General features: G+C 46.9%; 1 protein-coding gene across 5 annotated transcripts in view; it reads right to left on the bottom strand.

The window, feature by feature from the left end:
- DBF4 (DBF4 zinc finger) overlaps positions 1–17912 on the bottom strand; it is a 151034-nt gene that overhangs the window by 10080 nt on the left and 123042 nt on the right. For all 5 annotated transcript variants that reach the window (XM_033931229.1, XM_033931226.1, XM_033931230.1 and 2 more), the window contains exons 11-12: positions 17439–17553; positions 11962–12086 (exon numbers count right to left, since the gene is read on the bottom strand). In XM_033931229.1, coding sequence (XP_033787120.1) covers positions 11962–12086; positions 17439–17553 — 240 coding nt within the window. The remainder of the gene's footprint in view (positions 1–11961; positions 12087–17438; positions 17554–17912) is intronic.

The raw sequence follows: 17912 nt of genomic DNA, 5'->3' as shown, positions 1-17912 counted from the left end.
CCTCAGCACATAAGAGCTAAGGACCCAACTGATATCAAACTTGTGCAACTGTTTCTGCTCAGAAGATCCCTCCCGATTACCCAACACCGGGAGGACCACTGACTGATGAATATGAAAAGGAGAAACTTCCTTTGGAAGAAAGGAAGGAACAGGCCGCAACACAACTCGCTCCCTAGAAAACTCCAGGAAGGGAGACCTACAAGAGAAAGCCTGCCGCTCAGCAACACATCTAGCAGAAGTAATAGCCACCAAGAAGACCGTATGAGGTAAGGTCCTTCAACGAGCAGGCATCCAAAGGCTCAAAAGCTGGGCGCATCAGCATGGACAAGACCAGATTAAGGTATGAATATGGAACTGACTGTTGCATGGGAGGCTTAAATAATATGGTCGCCCGCAAGAAGCGAACATCAGGAATAGCAGTCAAACGCTGACCTCGTAACAACCCACGAAAGGCTGACCAGGCTGCAATCTGAACCCGGAGAGAAGACCAAGCCAGGCCCTGTCCAGGCCATCCTGTAAAAACTCTAAGATGTTAGGCAGGGAAGCACAAAAAGAGACCACTCTACGTGCAGCACGCCACTCCTCAAATATATGCCAAACCCGCACATAAGCCCGAGAAGTGAAAAAGTCTCCAAGACCCCAAGAGGGTTGGGATCACTTTATCTGAATACCCTTTCCGACCTAGGCGGACCCAGATCGAACATTGGAATGGGGCCCCGAGCCAGGTCGGGCGAGAAAGGCAGAGGATCTGCTACCAGATGCCTCACCAGGTCCGCATACCACGGACGTCTGGGCCAATCTGGGACCACCAGAATTACAAGGCCTGGATGACGCACAATGCAAAGAAGAGCTCTGCTCACTAATGGCCATGGAGGGAACATGTACACCAGACCCTCCGTAGGCCATGGTTGGACCAGAGCATTCAGACCCTCAGCCTGACAAGTCTCTGCAATGACTGAAAAAGTGGAGTGTTTTGGCGTTGACACTCGTGGCCATCAGGTCCATGAATGGCTGACCCCAAGCTTGCACTATCAACTTAAAAGCCATGTGACTTAGACATCACTCTCTGGGATCTAATACGTGACGACTTAGAAAGCCCACTTGAACATTCTCCACTCCAGCTATGTTGGAGGCCGAGATGTCCTGAAGAAGAGACTCTGCCCAGACTATGAGCAGAGCCGGCTCTTGTGCCACCAGAGTGTTCTTGGTGCCCCCCTGACGATTGACATAGGCTACCGCTTTGGCATTGTTTAAAAGAACCCGAACTGACTTGCCCATCAAGAAGGATCGGAAGACAAGAGCGCCAGACGGATGGCTCTGGTTTCCAGAACATTGATCGACCAGGTCGCCTCCTCCGTGGACCAGGTGACCTGAGCTGAGTGATCGAGACACTGAGCTCCCCAACTGAGGAGACTGGCATCTGTAAGCATCATGGCTGATCCAGACTCACCCATTGGACTAGATGAGAGGTCTGAAGCCACCAACAAAAACTGCAGTGAGCCAAGCCCCTCAGAGGAACAGGAAGATTCAAACTGTGCCTCTGAGGTGACCACCTCCGAATAAGAGCATACTGAAGCAGATGCATGTGGGCCAGAGTCCACCTCACCAAGTCGAAGGAAGCCGCCATCGACACCAAGACTTGGAGAAAATCCTGCGCCCAAGGACACCATAAGCAGGCAAATCTTAGATTGCAATTTGCTAACTCCAAGGTACTCCAGCCGCTGAGATGGGGTCAACTGACTTTTGCAAAGGTTGACAACCCAGCCCAGCGGCTGCAGAACTCCACCACTCGAGCCATGACCTGGGTACTCTACTGCAACGACTTCGCTCAAATCAACCAGTTGTCCAGGTAGGGAAGACACCTCGTTGACACCTCGTAACCTTGGTAAACATCCGCAGAGCCATGGCCAGACCAAAAGGAAACGCACAGATCTGAAAGAGCTGACCCAAGATCGCAAAGTGAAGGAAGCGCTGATGGGAGGCCCTGATTGGAACATGCAAGAAAACCTCCATCAGATCAAGAAAATGCTTGAGTACCTGACTGTAAAAACCGCTTAGATAACCTTGATAGGCGGTATATAAAATCCTAATAAAACTTGGAGAGGTCAGATATTCCCCCAGCTGAACTGCTAGAATCACTGACCACAGTATCTCCATGCGAAAAGATAGAACCCCAAGAGCCCTGTTGACCACTTTCAAGTCTAAGATGGGTTGTTAAAAGCCCTCTTTCTTGGGCACCACAAAGTAAATAGAGTACCTGCCGGAGAAACAGTCCTGAGGAGGCACTAGAACTACTGCTTTGAGACTAACAATCTTTGAAGGGTCTGATGAAAAGCCTGCTTCTTCCACGCTGCCTGACAAGGAGAATCTAGAAAAAAAAAAATTTGGCAGGAGTGAGCAAATTCCAGGGCATAACCATCCCAAATCACCTACAAGACCCACTGATCGGACGTGATATCTGCCCATTTTGGAGAAAAATTGCACAATCGGGCACCCAGCAGAACCAGAGGGGGCGCTGGCAAGGAATCATTGGGCAGGACAGGTCGCAGGGGAAGTATAGTGATTTTAGTTTTGGACCAAGCGTGAAGCTACAAGGTACGACGAGTGGTCACCCCAAAAGCCATAGACCTGGAAGACGTTCGCACCAAGTCATAGAGGGTGTCAGAGGAGAGAGGCTGCTATCCCAATCTTTGCCACCTCCTGATCCAACAAGAGCCAGTCATCAGACTCATGGTCAAGGACCCGCTCTGGCAGCCCAAGCCACCAGCCCCCCACAAAATCTGCCTGCACCCCCAAGGCAGTCACATCAAAATTCTGTTTAAGAATGGACTCGAACTTACGCTCCTCAGAGTACCTTAAGGCAAAACCGCCCTAGAAGAGCACAGTATGCTGCATAGTTAAACTGAGACCACCGCATCCACCACCAGGATGGGATACAAACAAGCCATGGAGCGCGCAAACCAAAAATGCACCTCTGGCGTAGTCTACCATGCCAGGAAAATATCCCGAATATCTGGATGCATTGGACAAGAGTGGGAAGCAGAGCTGATTCCCCACAGAAGAGGATCCCCCCAAAGCAGGGTCTCCGGTGGCACCTCCTCAAAACGCAACACCGAGGAGATCTGCTGATTCAGATCTGGGAGCTCGTCCCTCTGAAAAAGGTGCAGCACGGTCGCCTCCAAACTGGTAGCCGGAGCCGCAGAGCCCCCCTACCAGCAGTCATCCCGAGAGGATCCTGGTCTCCCCAAGGGTCCAGGTCCTCATCCTTAATGCTCAAAACACTCCTCAAACAAGTCCTCGTCCCCGCAGACGCCTGGACATGGGAAGAGGGGGGACGCGAAAAGAGTTAAGGGGTCAAAACAGCAGGGGGTGGAGGGAAGCAACCCCCCAGACCCCCAGGTCACAAGCAGGACCCCCGGATGCCTGAAAAAGCAATGTTACTTACCGTAACAGTTGTTATCCAGGGACAGCAGGCAGCTATTCTCACTAGTGGGTGATGTCATCCGACAGAGCCCCGATACGGACGTCTCACAAGCATACTTGCTTGCAGAAACTCAGAAGTTTCGAGATGCCCGTACCGCGCATGCGCCAGTGCCTTCCCGCCCGATGGTCCGGGTGTGTCTCCTCAGTTCAGGTAGCTATCAGAGAAGCCAACCCAGGGGAGGTGGGTGGGATGAGAATAGCTGCCTGCTGTCCCTGGATAACAACTGTTACGGTAAGTAACATTGCGTCCCAACTTGTTTGGATCAAAGGAGACAAAAAGTTGAGGAGCAGTTCTGTGTGGTTTGGTGCGATCCAGGTAGAAAGCCAAAGCACGCTTACAGTCCAGAGTGTGAAGAGCTGATTCTCCAGGATGAGAATGAGGCTTTGGAAAAAACACCGGAAGAACTATGGATTGGTTGAGATGAAATTCAGAGACCACTTTAGGCAGGAATTTCGGATGAGTGCGAAGGACCACCTTGTCATGATGGAATACTGTAAAAGGTGGATCCGCCTGAAGCTCACTGACTCTGCGGGCAGAAGAGAGGGCAACTAGAAAAACCACTTTCCAAGTGAGAAACTTCAGCGGAGCCTTGTTGAGAGGCTCAAAAGGAGGTTTCATAAGACAAGAAAGGACAACGTTGAGGTCCCAAACCACTGGAGGAGGTTTGAGAGGAGGATTGACATGGAAAAGTCCTTTCATAAATCTGGAAACCACAGGATGAGCAGATAGAGGTTTCCCTTGTAGAGGCTGATGGAAAGCCGCAATAGCACTCAGGTGGACTCGTATAGATGTAGACTTGAGTCCAGACTGAGACAGGTGTAGAAGATAGTCCAATACAGAAGACAGGGAGGCTCGCTGAGGCTCCTTACGATTAGAAACACACCAGGAAGAAAATCTAGTCCATTTTTGGGAGTAGCATTGTCGAGTAGCAGGCTTCCGTGAAGCCTCCAATACATCCCTCACCTCCTGGGAAAACTGGTGAGGAGTTACGTTGAGAGGAACCAAGCTGTCAGGTGGAGAGACTGCAGGTTGGGATGAAGTAGAGATCCCTGATGCTGAGTAAGCAGCGAAGGAAACACTGGAAGAAGGAACGGCTCCCTGCTGCTGAGTTGAAGTAGAAGGGAGAACCAAGGTTGCCTGGGCCACCGAGGAGCTATCAGAATCATGGTGGCATGGTAAGATTTCAATTTGACTAGAGTCTTTTGAATGAGTGGAAATGGAAGAAACGCATACAGAAAACGATTCCCCCAATCCAGCAGAAAGGCATCTGCCTCGAGACGATGAGGAGTGTAGATCCTGGAGCAGAATTGAGGCAGTTTGAAGTTGTGGGGAGCCACAAAGAGGTGTATCTGAGACGTCCCCCACAGAGAGAAGATCTGATGAAGGGGTTTGGAATGGAGGGTCCATTCGTGAGGCTGGAGGAGACGACTTAAGTTGTCCGCCAAGACATTGTCCTTCCCCTGAATATAGACAGCTTTGAGGAAGGCGTTGTGGCGAATCGCCCAATCCCAGACTCTGAGAGCTTCCTCGCATAGGGAGGCCAAGCCCGTGCCCCCCTGCTTGTTGACATAATACATGGCGACCTGATTGTCTGTGCGAATGAGGACCACCATGTCGTGAAGCAAATGTTGAAATGCCTGAAGAGCATTGAAGATGGCTCTGAGCTCCAGAAGATTGATTTGATGGAGACGGTCCGCACTGGTCCAGAATCCCTGAGTGCGAAGCCCATCCAGATGAGCCCCCCATGCATAGGTCGAGGAATCTGTTGTGAGAACCTTTTGGTGGGGAGGAGTGTGAAACAGCAAATCTCTGGAGAGATTCGAAGAGGTCATCCACCAAAGTAGAGACTGCTGAAGAGCAGGAGTGACGATGTGACGAGTCAAAGGATCTGACACCTGTGTCCATTGAGAAGCCAGGGTCTACTGAGGAATTCTGAGGTGAAGTCTGGCAAAAGGAGTCACATGAACTGTAGAGGCCATGTGGCCCAGGAGAACCATCATGTGTCTTGCGGAGATGGATTGGCGAGAAGACACTGACTGGCAGAGGTGAAGAAGAGCATCCAGGCGCTGAGGAGGAAGGAATGCTCTGAGCTGCATGGTATCCAGAACCGCCCCGATGAAGGGGAGACTGGGTAGGCTGTAGATGAGATTTGGGGAAGTTGATCTCGAAGCCCAAACTCTGCAGGAACCGAATCGTAGACAGGGTCGCCGAGATGACCCCCGGAGCCGAGGGGGCCTTGATGAGCCAGTCGTCGAGGTAGGGAAATACCTGAAGACCCTGGTTCCGGAGTGCAGCGGCCACTACCACCAGACACTTCGTGAAGACTCTGGGAGACGAGAACAGGCCGAATGGAAGCACTCGATACTGCAGATGTAGATGTCCCACCCGAAATCTGAGGAACTTGCAAGAGGCCGGATGAATGGGAATGTGAGTGTAGGCCTCCTTGAGATCCAGAGAGCATAACCAGTCGTTCTGCTCGAGGAGGGGGTAGAAAGAAGCAAGGGTCAGCATGCGAAACCTCTCCTTGACCAGGAACTTGTTGAGGACCCTGAGGTCCAGAATAGGCCGCAGGTCGCCCGTCTTCTTCGGAACAAGGAAGTACCGGGAGTAAAACTCCCGGTTGTGTTGGTCCACAGGGACCGGCTCGACGGCCCGGAGCCGGAGCAAAGCCTGAGTTTCCTGAAGAAGGGCGGTCTGTGTCAAGTTGGAAGGTTGGAGGGTGGTCCAGAGGGACCCGATGGAATTGAAGAGAGTACCCTTCCCTGACGATGGTAAGGACCCAGAGGTCGGTGGTGATAGCCTCCCATCGATGATAGAAATGATGTAGGCGACCCCCAATGGGAAAAACAGGGGAAGGCAGAACGAGGTTGGTTATGCTCCTGAAGAGAGAGTCAAAAAGGCTGAGGAGCCTTGGGGACAGTAGAAGGCTGAGGCTTTTGTTGAGCCTTCTGAGGAGGCTGTCTCTTTGCTGGTTGTCTCGCAGCCGGAGCCTGCCTCGGAGTATAACGCCCCTGATAGATCAAGGGCGGCCTAGAAGGTCGAGACTGTTGCGGCTTAGGCTTGGGCCGAAGAATGGATTGAAAAGATTTTTCATGGTCAGTTTCTTCGTCACGGTCTTGATGGACTCGTCAAACAAATCCGCTCCTGCACAAGGAACGTTGGCAAGTCTGTCCTGGAGGTTCGGGTCCATGTCAATGGTCCGAAGCCATGCCAAGCAACGCATAGCCACAGAACAGGCAGCAGCTCGTGCCGAAAGCTCGAAGGCATCGTAGGAGGATTGCATCAATTGTAAGCGAAGCTGGGACAGCGAGGCAACCACTTCCTCAAATTCGAAGCGAGCCTGAGACTCGATGTAGGGTGTAAACTTCCGAAGCACAGGCAGGAAGAACTCCAAATAAGTGGCAAAATGAAAAGTATAGTTGAGAACTCTGGAAGCCATCATCAAGTTCTGATATATGCACCTCCCAAACTTATCCATGGTCCTGCCCTAGCGTCCCGGAGGCACCGAGGCATACACTTGAGACGGATGAGACCTCTTGAGGGAGGATTCGACCAACAGGGATTGATGAGAGAGTTGAGAGCCCTCGAATCCCTTGTGATGAACAGTGCGGTACCGAGCATCCAACTTGCCAGGAACAGCAGGAATAGAGTACGGCGTTTCAAAACACCTCATAAACATTTGGTCGAGGAGCTTGTGGAGAGGCAGACGAAGAGACTCAGCAGGAGGATGAGGCAAATGCATAGTGTCGAGGTATTCCTTGGAGTACCGAGAACCGGAGTCTAAGGTAATGTCCAGGTCATCCGCCATTTGCTGGAGGAAAGACGAAAAGGATAACTGGTCTGCCAGCACAGGCCTACGAGACGGACTGGATGAAGTCGAGGCCTCGGGATCCACAGAGACCTGCGATCGACAGGGTGAATATGAAACACAGGGATCCTCGAACTCCGGTCCCGGAGGAGATATATCTGATGAGGAATACCCCATACGAGGCAGCTTCTTCTGCGGTGAAATCGTAGAGTGTCGAGAGGAGTGCCTCGAAGAATGCCTGGATCGATGCCCCTCCCGGTGCCTAGAAGGGGATCTAGAGCGGCGATGTTTAGAATGGTCCCCAGAAGCCTCCAAAGAGTAGATGGGACTCGAGGCCGTAGAGCGTAGAGGTGGAAGATTCGATGCCTCTGGAGACGCAGTCCAGGCCTGATAAGGAGTGCGGAAGAACTCCTCCTGTTGTTTGCGATGCCCAGGGCTTCGATTACCCGAAGAGGGATTTCACACCTCTTCATCAGGGGGCGTAATGGGCTCTAAAGGGGGCATGTCACTAAAAGAGGCCCGCCTCGAGGGACCGGCCGCCAAGCACCGCTCCTCCTCGCCAAGCAGCGAGAGTGAACGGCGAGGAGGAGGGGGCGGTCCGCCCCCCGGAGACGGAACCGGCTGGTCACCCTGGATCGTGGCTATCAACTTGGGTCCCATGGTGGTCATGAGCTTGACAAACTGAGCCTCCAAAAGGGACCGCAACGAAGCCGACAAGGAGGTTGCCGCACCTAAAGTGGGGCCCCCTGCACTGACTTTGCACTCCTTCGTGGTCGAGTGCTTTTGCTTGGAAGCCTTCGGCATTTGAGAACCACAGGTGGAATGGGAGGAGGAGGTACCTGATCCGAGGAGACGGAGGAAGGCACCGGTGCAGCAGGCGGAGTCGAAGCCGGGACAAAAGAAGCCGGTTTCAGGAGACTCGAGGCCACAGAAGTGGCGAGAGACTTCACCGGAACAGATGAAGCGCTGGCCGAAGTCGAAGCTGAAGGTTCCTGAGCAGCTTCCATCTTAAACATCGACTCCCACAAAAAACAGCGACGCTTGAACACACGTGCTATGAGAGTGGAACAAGGCCGGCACGATTTCGGGAAATGTTCTGGACCAAGACACTGCAGGCAGCGTCGATGCGGGTCCGTCAGCGAAATCGCGCGCTGGCACTTGCTACACTTTTTAAAACCGGTAATTGGCCGGGACATAGGCCGAAAAAGCTCCGCCGCGAGATCGAAGGAGCGGGGCCTGAGCCACGCGGCCGACCCGGTCGACGTACCGGAAGAAATTTTTTTTTTTTTTTTAGAAAATAAGAAACAAAATGAAACAAACACATGATAAAGAGAAAATAAACTCAAAACCGCGGTGAATAAGGCGGCAAAAAAAACGGGTTCAATTGGCGCAGAATTGAAGTAAACTTCTCAGCTACATGGAAAGAAAAGAACTGAGGAGACACGCCTGGCCCATCGGGCGGGAAAGCACTGACGCATGCGCGGTACGGGCATCTCGAAACTTCTGAGTTTCTGCAAGCAAGTATGCTTGTGAGACGTCCGTATTGGGGCTCTGTCAGATGACATCACCCACTAGTGAGAATACCTGCCTGCTTGTCCTGGGATAATATGCTTTACACAAAGCAAAAAGAAAAAGGGGAAAAACATCCCAGCGGCCCCATGGGACTCCCTGCCACAGCAGGGGACCCAGCTGAAACCTGCCCGTTATTTCAATAAAGGGGGAAGGTCACCTGAGGCTACAGACAAGATGGAGGGGCTTACTATCAAAAAATGTGAAAATCCCACCAAAAATAACCCCTCCAGGGCCTGTAGCGGCTGGGAAGCCTGAACTGTCCCAGCCGCTAAAGCAGGCAAGCCGGCATCAGCTATAAGGGAATCCTTTTTACCCTTACATCTGTGGCTGAGGAAATCCCTCCGTGGGCGGCGGGGGAAGATCGGGCTTCCATGCGAACAGCTGCCACTCGCGAGGCACTAGCGGCAGGGAGCCCTGGACGCCGACACCCACTGCCGACGAGGCTTCTCCACCACACTGGCCCGAACACTACTTTTCAGGCCAGCCGCGAGTGCCTTGTGTCTGGAGCACAATGAGCACTTTTTCCCTTACAATGTGCTCATTGCTCTAATTGCGACCTAGCTAGAGAAAAAGTGCCGGTTTGTTGAAAAATACCGTAATTTACAGCAAATTTAAAGGGAAAGCAACCCTTCAGACCAGTACTGCCTCAGGATTTTTTTTTTTCCACAGAACAGACTCCACTGGCTCTCAAAGCAGTATGCCTTGCTTGAATTAGAGAGCAAGGCTTACTGCTGAGGTACCACTAAAACAATGTTGGGGAGGTGGAGGAAAGGGGGAGGGACCCAGCACGAGACCCGCTGGGTGTGACACCTCCTAGGTCGCACAGACCCCCATACAGGGCCCACCCAAGCTCAGTCCAGCACAAACACAGGGACTAGGAGCTCACAACAAATTCCAACAGTCCTAACCAAGGGAGATGGCTTCAACTCACTCATACCTGCTGGAGACTGAGAGAAGACTGAGGTAATTAGGGGGAGAAACCTATTAAGTACCATTCCAAAGTTTTGTCTCAGTCTCCACCTGCTGGTCATGATGAGATATAACCCACGTGTGAGATACCTTTGCTGGAGAGTTGCTAAAGAATGAGATTTTCTAATGGTAGGATGAAGTCACTGAGCAGTGTCAATGAGGAACATGTTCATACTGCATTAGATATAAATAATTGTACTTTTGGTGTACATTTTGACCATGGACCGGGAGGTCTTTAACCGAGTATGAGGCCTAGAGATTGTTGTGCAGGGTCACTTCTAAGTTGTCAGAACAACTCTTTTTTTCTGGGTTGCATAGGGAGCTTTTTCAATTTCTAAAAAACTTTTATATATCATTGCTACTCCCCTCCACCCCGTGTTCTCTCCTAGTTCAGACTCCACTATCATATCTCTGATCAGGGTAGTTTTGTTGCATTATGTAGCAATGGTATGGATAACATTGTTGGGTGGGATACAGGTCTATCACAACTGATTGTTTGTAATTTCTACTCATTTGTGTTCTGCTATTTGGGGTGATAAATTTCTATTATGTATGGCATCTTATCTACACTCTATGTGATGTATTTTCCCATGTTGTTCGCCGTAACTTTCTGAAATCAGATAGAACAACTGTAGTTGGTATGTGTCCTAGGGTGAAAAGGGATAGCTTACCTGGTGGTATTTTGGTATCAGAAGAATGAAGAATATTTAAGTATGTCAATATAAATAAAGATAAGAACAACTGGAACCACAATTTCCCTGTAGTCTGACATTACTTAAATCTCAGCTTTTTTTTTTTTCTTTTTCAAATTCTTTATTCATTTTTTCATCTTACAACAAGTACACAATATTACATCATTTAAAACTTTTACATATCACTTGAATTTCTTTCCATTGTCATCGTAAATACATAAATTTATTCCCTCCCCACCCTCCCTTCCCTCAAATATTTTAATCAAAAATATCATATAAATATTGTATTCTTATTGATTAACCTTTAAATAGAACTTTATACCATCCCCCTCCCCCCTATGTATAAATATACTGTCAGTGGAAAATGATGTCTAAATCATTACAATAATTTGCCAATGGCCCCCAGATCTTTTTAAAATTATTATAATCCCCTTTTTGCAAAGCAATTATTCTTTCCATTTTGTAAATGTGGCACAACGAATTCCACCAGAATGTGTAACTAAGATTATTGTAATTTTTCCAATTACTGGTGATATGTTGCATGGCGACTCCTGTCATAATCAATAGAAGTTTGTTATTGCTTTAAAGTATATACTGTAACTATTTTGGATGCTACCTTGGGACTACTTCAAGCCTTGCTGACCTAAATCATCAAGAATCCTTTAACTATTCTGACATTCCATTGGCTACACTGATATATGTGATAAGACAGTTTCAAATGCAAAGACTCCTCTATTTAAAGCCAGTGAAAAATTACAGAGAAGGAAAGACACATACAGATGTCTATGGTTAAGTCGTGTTCATTAAAGTGTTTAACTGCTCAAAACTCAGGTCTGTGCTTGACAATCAATTTTTTAAAACTTGTCTGCTGTGCAAGCTTGTGTCCATTAGATGGCACTGAATAACAGTTCCATCCATGTAGCATGTAGGGAGCATAGGTACTTCCGTACCTATGTTTATACTTTGTATTTGTTTTGAAGCATGTGAAATCTGTTTGTGCTTCCATGCCCACAACCCACAATTGTTAACTGCCTTTTTCCCCCCCACATGCTCTTCTTTATACTGACAGGGGGGCAGGGAGCGGGACACAATTTTCAAGGGAATAGTTTTTGCTGGTATAAGTGAATTTACCCAATGCTTAAAAAGTTGAATTTGCATCTTGGGGTAATATTCTTACCTATTGCTCCTTTGCAACTTGGAAGAAAAATGCTCTCTCTTTTTTTTTTTTAAATCTCATTTTTATTCAGAGATTTTCTCTGTAGGGATTCTCAGATTGTGATACAAATCATCCTGGAAGTGGGAAAAACATGGTAGCATCTCCAATACCAGTACATAGAATCTTTTGGTAAACCTGAGTCAACAATATCCTCCAAATGATCAAACTTTTAATATATTCCTATCTGTTTAGAGATCTGTTTATAAGTGAATAAAATTACCTTTTCTGTTTGCTTGTATCCTGTCCACATTCCACAAAGTCATAAACAAATGTGGCTATAATACTGTCAATAACTTGATATTGGCTGCTTTCTGCAAAGTTTTTGTGCTGTTCACTTGCAAGATGCTGAAACAAAGAATTACAGAAACATCACTACAAACAATTTATAACTCTGTAAAATATTCAACTGTATTTATGATATGAAAGCACTCAACATTCAGTCAGAATCTTTAAAGAATCACAGAAGAAAAACTAAAAACAGAAATTAATATTTTTGTTAGAACATTGAAATTCTGATTTGCCAATTTATTATATTTATTTATTTTGTCATGATAGTCTACTATTACAATATAATATAGATGGATTTAGAGAGTATAAACCATACTAAATACATACAGGAACACATTTTAGTGTAATAAATGCAAACCAAATGTCCTAATAAATAAATCTGGGAAGAGAAGTAGTAATTTCACTGGAGATGGACACCTGAAATGAGTACTCCATAGATAGACTTTAAGGCTCAGTAATTAAGGATCTGCCTACTGGAGTCTCCCGATATAGTGCTGAATTCCCATGACATTGGCATATAAATGGTTAGAGAAATTCAAATCTACATATCTGAGAATGGAGAGAGGGAGATCCTAAGTGTGACAATATGGTGTCTGGCAGGAGTTACACATCAGAGGTAGAATTGAGACAAAGAGCAAAGAACCAACATTTTCATGCAAGGAAGTGAGTGGTTTGTGGACTTTAGAAAAACAAACACACCCTGAAGCCATCACAAGTGAGGTAAGGACAGCAATGATTACATTGCTCTGGGAGGAAGTGGTAGAAATGGGGACATGGCTGGAGAAAGTGGAGTCACACATACTGGAGACTGCCATACTGGAATATCCACTGTTGTATAGAGGTGCGTAAGAAGCCCAGAATACTACTACTATTATTTCTAGTGCGCTACCAGACATATGCAGTGCTGAACAGTCACAAAGGAGATAAGTCCCTGTTCGAGTGAGCTTACAATCTAAACAATCAAGACAAACAGGATGCCAGGGTAGGGGTTAAAATTAGATGGAATGGTTAAACTGCTGGCTTGGGTGGTGAGCAGAGGGCAGTAGGGTTCGACGCTGATTTCGAATCCCAAACTTTGTAGGAACCAGGTAGTCCGTTGAGTCGCTACAATAACCCCTTGAGATGTGGAATCTTTGATGAGCCAGTCGTCGAGGTAGGGAAATACATGAAGACCATGATTTCCTTAGAGCTGCTGCTACCACTACCAAGCACTTAGTGAACACTCTGGGAGACGAGGCCAGGCCGAAGGGTAAAACTCTGTATTGATAATGCAGATTCCCCACCCGAAATCTGAGGTATTGATGAGAGGCCGGATGAATGGGAATATGAGTGTAGGCCTCCTTGAGATCCAGAGAGCATAATCAATCGTTCTGCTCGAGAAGGGGATAAAGAAAGCCAGGGATAACATTCAAAATTTTTCTTTGACTAGAAATTTGTTGAGAGCCCTGAGATCCAGAATGGGTTGCAGATCGTCCGTCTTCTTCGGAACAAGGAAGTAACGGGAGTAAAACCCCCTGTTCTGCTGTTCCAAGGGAACATCCATCGGTTGTAAAAATGATGGAGACGACCTCTTATAGGGGGAAAAGGAGACAGAGACAGAATGGTGGAGGTTATGCTCTGTTGTAAACAGTCAAAAAGGCTGAGCATCCTTAGGTGCAGCAGAAGGTTGGGATTTCTGTTGCTTTTGAGGTTGCTGTTTTTTCAGAGGAGGGTGAGTATAAGGAGCCGGCTTTAGAGCAAAACGCCTTTGATAGATAAGAGCAGGACGTGCAGGCTTGGCAGGAGCTGGCTTTGGTTTAGATCTGACGATTGAAGCAAATTATTTTTCATGGTCAGATAATTTTTTAGTGGCTGCTCGATGGACTCGTCAAAGAGGTCGTTGCCTTGACAAGGAAGGTTAGCTAAGCGGTCTTGAAGGTTAGAATCCATGTCAATGGTACGAAGCCATGCAAGACGACGCATAGCCACAGAGCAAGCAGCCGCTCGGGCAGGAGAGGGAGATGTAACTGAGAGAAAGAAGCAATGACTTCTTGAAACTCAAAATGCATGTGGTTATCCATATAAAACAAAAATTTCGGTAGAAGAGAAAGAAATTCAAAATAAGTGATGAAATAAAAATTATAATTGAGGACTTTAGAGGACATCATAGCATTCTGGTAGATGCGACGTCCAAATTTATCCATAGTTTTCCCCTCCCTTCCAGGAGGAACTGTGGCATATACCTTGGAAGGATGGGATCTCTTCAAGGAGGATTCAACAAGCAGGGATTGATAAGATAACTGTGAGTTGTCAAACCCTTTGCGATGCACAGTTTTATACCTCGAGTCCAATTTTCCTGGAACTGCTGGTATGGATAAGGGAGTCTCCATGTAAGGAACTGAATAAACTGCTTCTCTAACATGGTCTGGAAAGAAGCCGGCAAGGATGGATCCGCGTCTGAAACCGGACCACCTGCCTTGGCTGGAGGTTCCTTCGAGGTAGTGTGAGTGTGCTTCGACTTAGTAGTCTTGGACACTTTAATTACCACTGGTGGAACCGACTGCTGAGCTATCTGTCCTGAGAAAACAGGGGAAGATACAGCAGATGTGTGTGGCGCAGTGGTTGGAGCTTCAGCCTCAGCACCCTGGAGTTGTGGGTTCAAATCATGCGCTGCTCCTTGTGAACCTGGGCAAGTTACTCAGTCCTCCATAGCCCCAGGTACGTTAGATAGATTGTGAGCTCACCGGGACAGACAGAGAAAATGCTTGAGTACCTGATTGTAAAATCACTTACATAACCTCGATAAGCGGTATATAAAAGCCTAATAATAAAACTTGAAAACTTGATGATGTCGAAGCAAGAGCCGCTGCAAACGATGAAGGTCTGATGAGGCTTGAGGTGGAAGCAGTAGGCGCTGAAGGAGCCTCGATGGAAGTCGAGGCCGAAGACGCCTTCGAAGTCAAGGGATCAGTTGGAGACTCCATCTCGAAAAGCTTGTCCACCAGAATGCAACAACGTTTGAAGGCACGAGGCTGAAGTATTTGGCAAGGCAGGCACGACCTAGGATAATGTTTCGGCCCAAGGCACTTGAGGCAGCATCTGTGAGGGTCCGTGAGAGAGATCGTGCGCTGACACTTGCTACACTTCTTAAAGCCTATAGCAGGCCAGGACATAGGCAGAAAAATAGCCGCCGCAAAGTCGAAGCTCGCAGGCTGCGGCTGAGCGGCCCATCCTGGAAAATGAACGGAAGATGACAAAATTATTATTATTTTTTTAACTAAAAGAAAAGAAACAAAATAAAACCGATTCGTGAAGAAAAAACACAAACCGCAGTTGAGAGAAGGCAAAAAGTGAACGAAGTTGAACGCAGAGAGTCAAAGCCGGACTTCTCGGCTCTGCGGAAAACTGAGAACTGAGACGACGTGCCCTGCGCTGGGCGGGAAGGCACTCGCGCATGTGCAGTGCGGGCGACTCGAAACTTCGAGTTTCTTCAAGCAAATCTGCTTGTGAGGTGTCCGCATCCGAGCTCCGTCGGATGACGTCACCCATATTTGAGAATACCTGCCTGCTTGTCTTGGATAAATATAAATCAAGAATTAAAAATAAATACATATATACATTCAGAGATTAAATAAAATAGAGAGAGCATGCCTTAGAGTCTAGCTCTAAAAAGGACTGTTCAAAAGTAGGCTGAAATCCCACCTTTTTGAGAGAGCCTTCAACTCATAACCCTATGCCCCATTTCCCTCTCTTCACCACCCTAGACAGCTATCCCTGCTAAATGTAATCCCTACCCTGGCATCCTGTTTGTCTGTCTTGTCACACAATCAAATTATGGTCAGGGTCAGTACATATTCTGTTTTGAAGGATGTGTTTCTAAGACAAGACAAGATCTCAGCATTTATTGAATTCTAATCAAGGGGTAAAAAGAACTAAGCATTGTTCCATGGAAATCCTTTTTGTACTCTACATGTTATTCCCCAAAAAATATTTAACAAACATTTGTATTTGTGCTCCTGATCGCCAACTAAGGTTCATAAGAAAATAGTACAGAGGTAGAAAAAATTATTTATAAAACTTAGGCACCAGCAAAAGATTTACAAACCAGGGATTTTTTTTTTAGAATAATTTTATGCTACCTCTTTAGGCTTTCTAGTTCAGAAGTGGACTCTATTGAACGGCATCATGAGCCTTCATTTGCAACTAACTATATTCATTCACCTATCTTTATAGTTCCCTTTTAACTCAATCCAGTCATTACAGTCCTAGTTATTAGCTGGGGACAACAAATTATAGCTCCTTTTGGAACTCAACTATATGGACCCTTCATCTGGCTACTACATGTTGCCATTGCACAATGACTGAGACAACCCAAAGGGACTATAGGCTAGATTCACAAAGGACATCGATCGTGTCCCGACCAGTTTGCGACCCCATTGTTCCTCGACCTGATTCACTAACCTTGGTGCCGAGCAACCTCCAATCTGTGTATGCAAATGAGGGGGAATGGCATGCAAATGTAAGCAGGCAGCGATTCACTAAACTCCAATCTGTGCATGCAAATGAGGGGGAACAGCATGCAAATGTAAGCAGGCAGCGATTCACTAAAGAAATCTGGAACACCAACTGGGCTGGCCGATCAACAAAAGAAGTGACTGCTGGGGACCAGTTGCTCACATGCTTTCTATCTCCTGCTCTCTGCCCCGATCGCTGCCCTACTTCTGCCCCGAGTCTCCTGCTCTCTGCTCTGATCGCCGCCCTGTTTCTGCCCCGACTCTCCTTGCCTTCCCCCGCAGTGCGAGCCTGTGGTTTTAACCCATAGATTTAAAGCGGGTTAAAACCTTGAGCTCGCGAAAAAGTAAACAAGAAAAAAGTTCTCTTTGCAGTTTTCTTTGCCAAGGAGGGCCAGCACATGCGCAGACCATCTACAGATCCGTGCAGCTGGTTGGGGGTGTGATTCCGATCGCCCTCATTTACATGACAACGATTCGTGAATCAGTCCCCCGGCCACGGATCGGATCAGATCTGTGGCCTTTGTGAGTCTAGCATTATAAATATTGCTTCCACAACATCCTCAGCCCCCAACACAGAGAACAGATACCAGGCTCATGGAGAAAGTGTATAGAACTACCATTGGGGCTACCAAGAAAGCCTTTGTCTATTTTTTTCTTCTTGATTAGTTTGGAGATCTGTCTTTCTTTTACTTTCCTTCTGCTTTTTCCTCCCTATATCTCATTTAACTCCTTTCCTCTCTTCTCTTTGAGACAAGTCTGTCAAAAAGAGGCTTCTGTAGCTCACAGCAGATACTACATGTCAAGTTTGAGACATCTAGGATTTTCTCATAAAACATATAGCTTCAGTAACACTGGGAGCAAAGATACAACTTACATAAATGCTTATGACATTTGAATGCTCATGCTCTGCACTTACATTCTGCAAATCTTCATATTTTTTCAGGCAGCACTCACAGTATCCTCTCCTTTTTTTCTCCTTTACATTTAGCTGAATTTGACCTTCACTGCCATGCTTGTTATTTATTTTGTTTCTGTTAGCACAAAGTAGCAATAATTAATATTTTTCTGTAAACTGAATGAAATAAATAAAACTCAACTCTTAAGATAAGGAAAAACAAAATATGAACAGAGCTGTGATGAAAAGAATATAACTAGCAAGACTAAAAATATTTAAAGCAAAAATTCAACTTTGGGAAAATATTTATTGCTTAATTTGCCACATTAATCACATTGTATTAAATAGCAAATTAGAACAAAATATATAATTCTGCAAATATTTGTGTATGAAAAACTACAAAATCCACCTAATATTCATCTAACATTATAGATAGCTATAGCATTACATAATACTAAGAAATACAGCAAACATCATGGAGTGATTATCACACAC

Source organism: Geotrypetes seraphini, chromosome 2 (genome assembly GCF_902459505.1).
Source record: "Geotrypetes seraphini chromosome 2, aGeoSer1.1, whole genome shotgun sequence".
NCBI classification, from domain to species: domain Eukaryota; kingdom Metazoa; phylum Chordata; class Amphibia; order Gymnophiona; family Dermophiidae; genus Geotrypetes; species Geotrypetes seraphini.
This window is presented reverse-complemented; position numbering and strand designations above follow the sequence as displayed.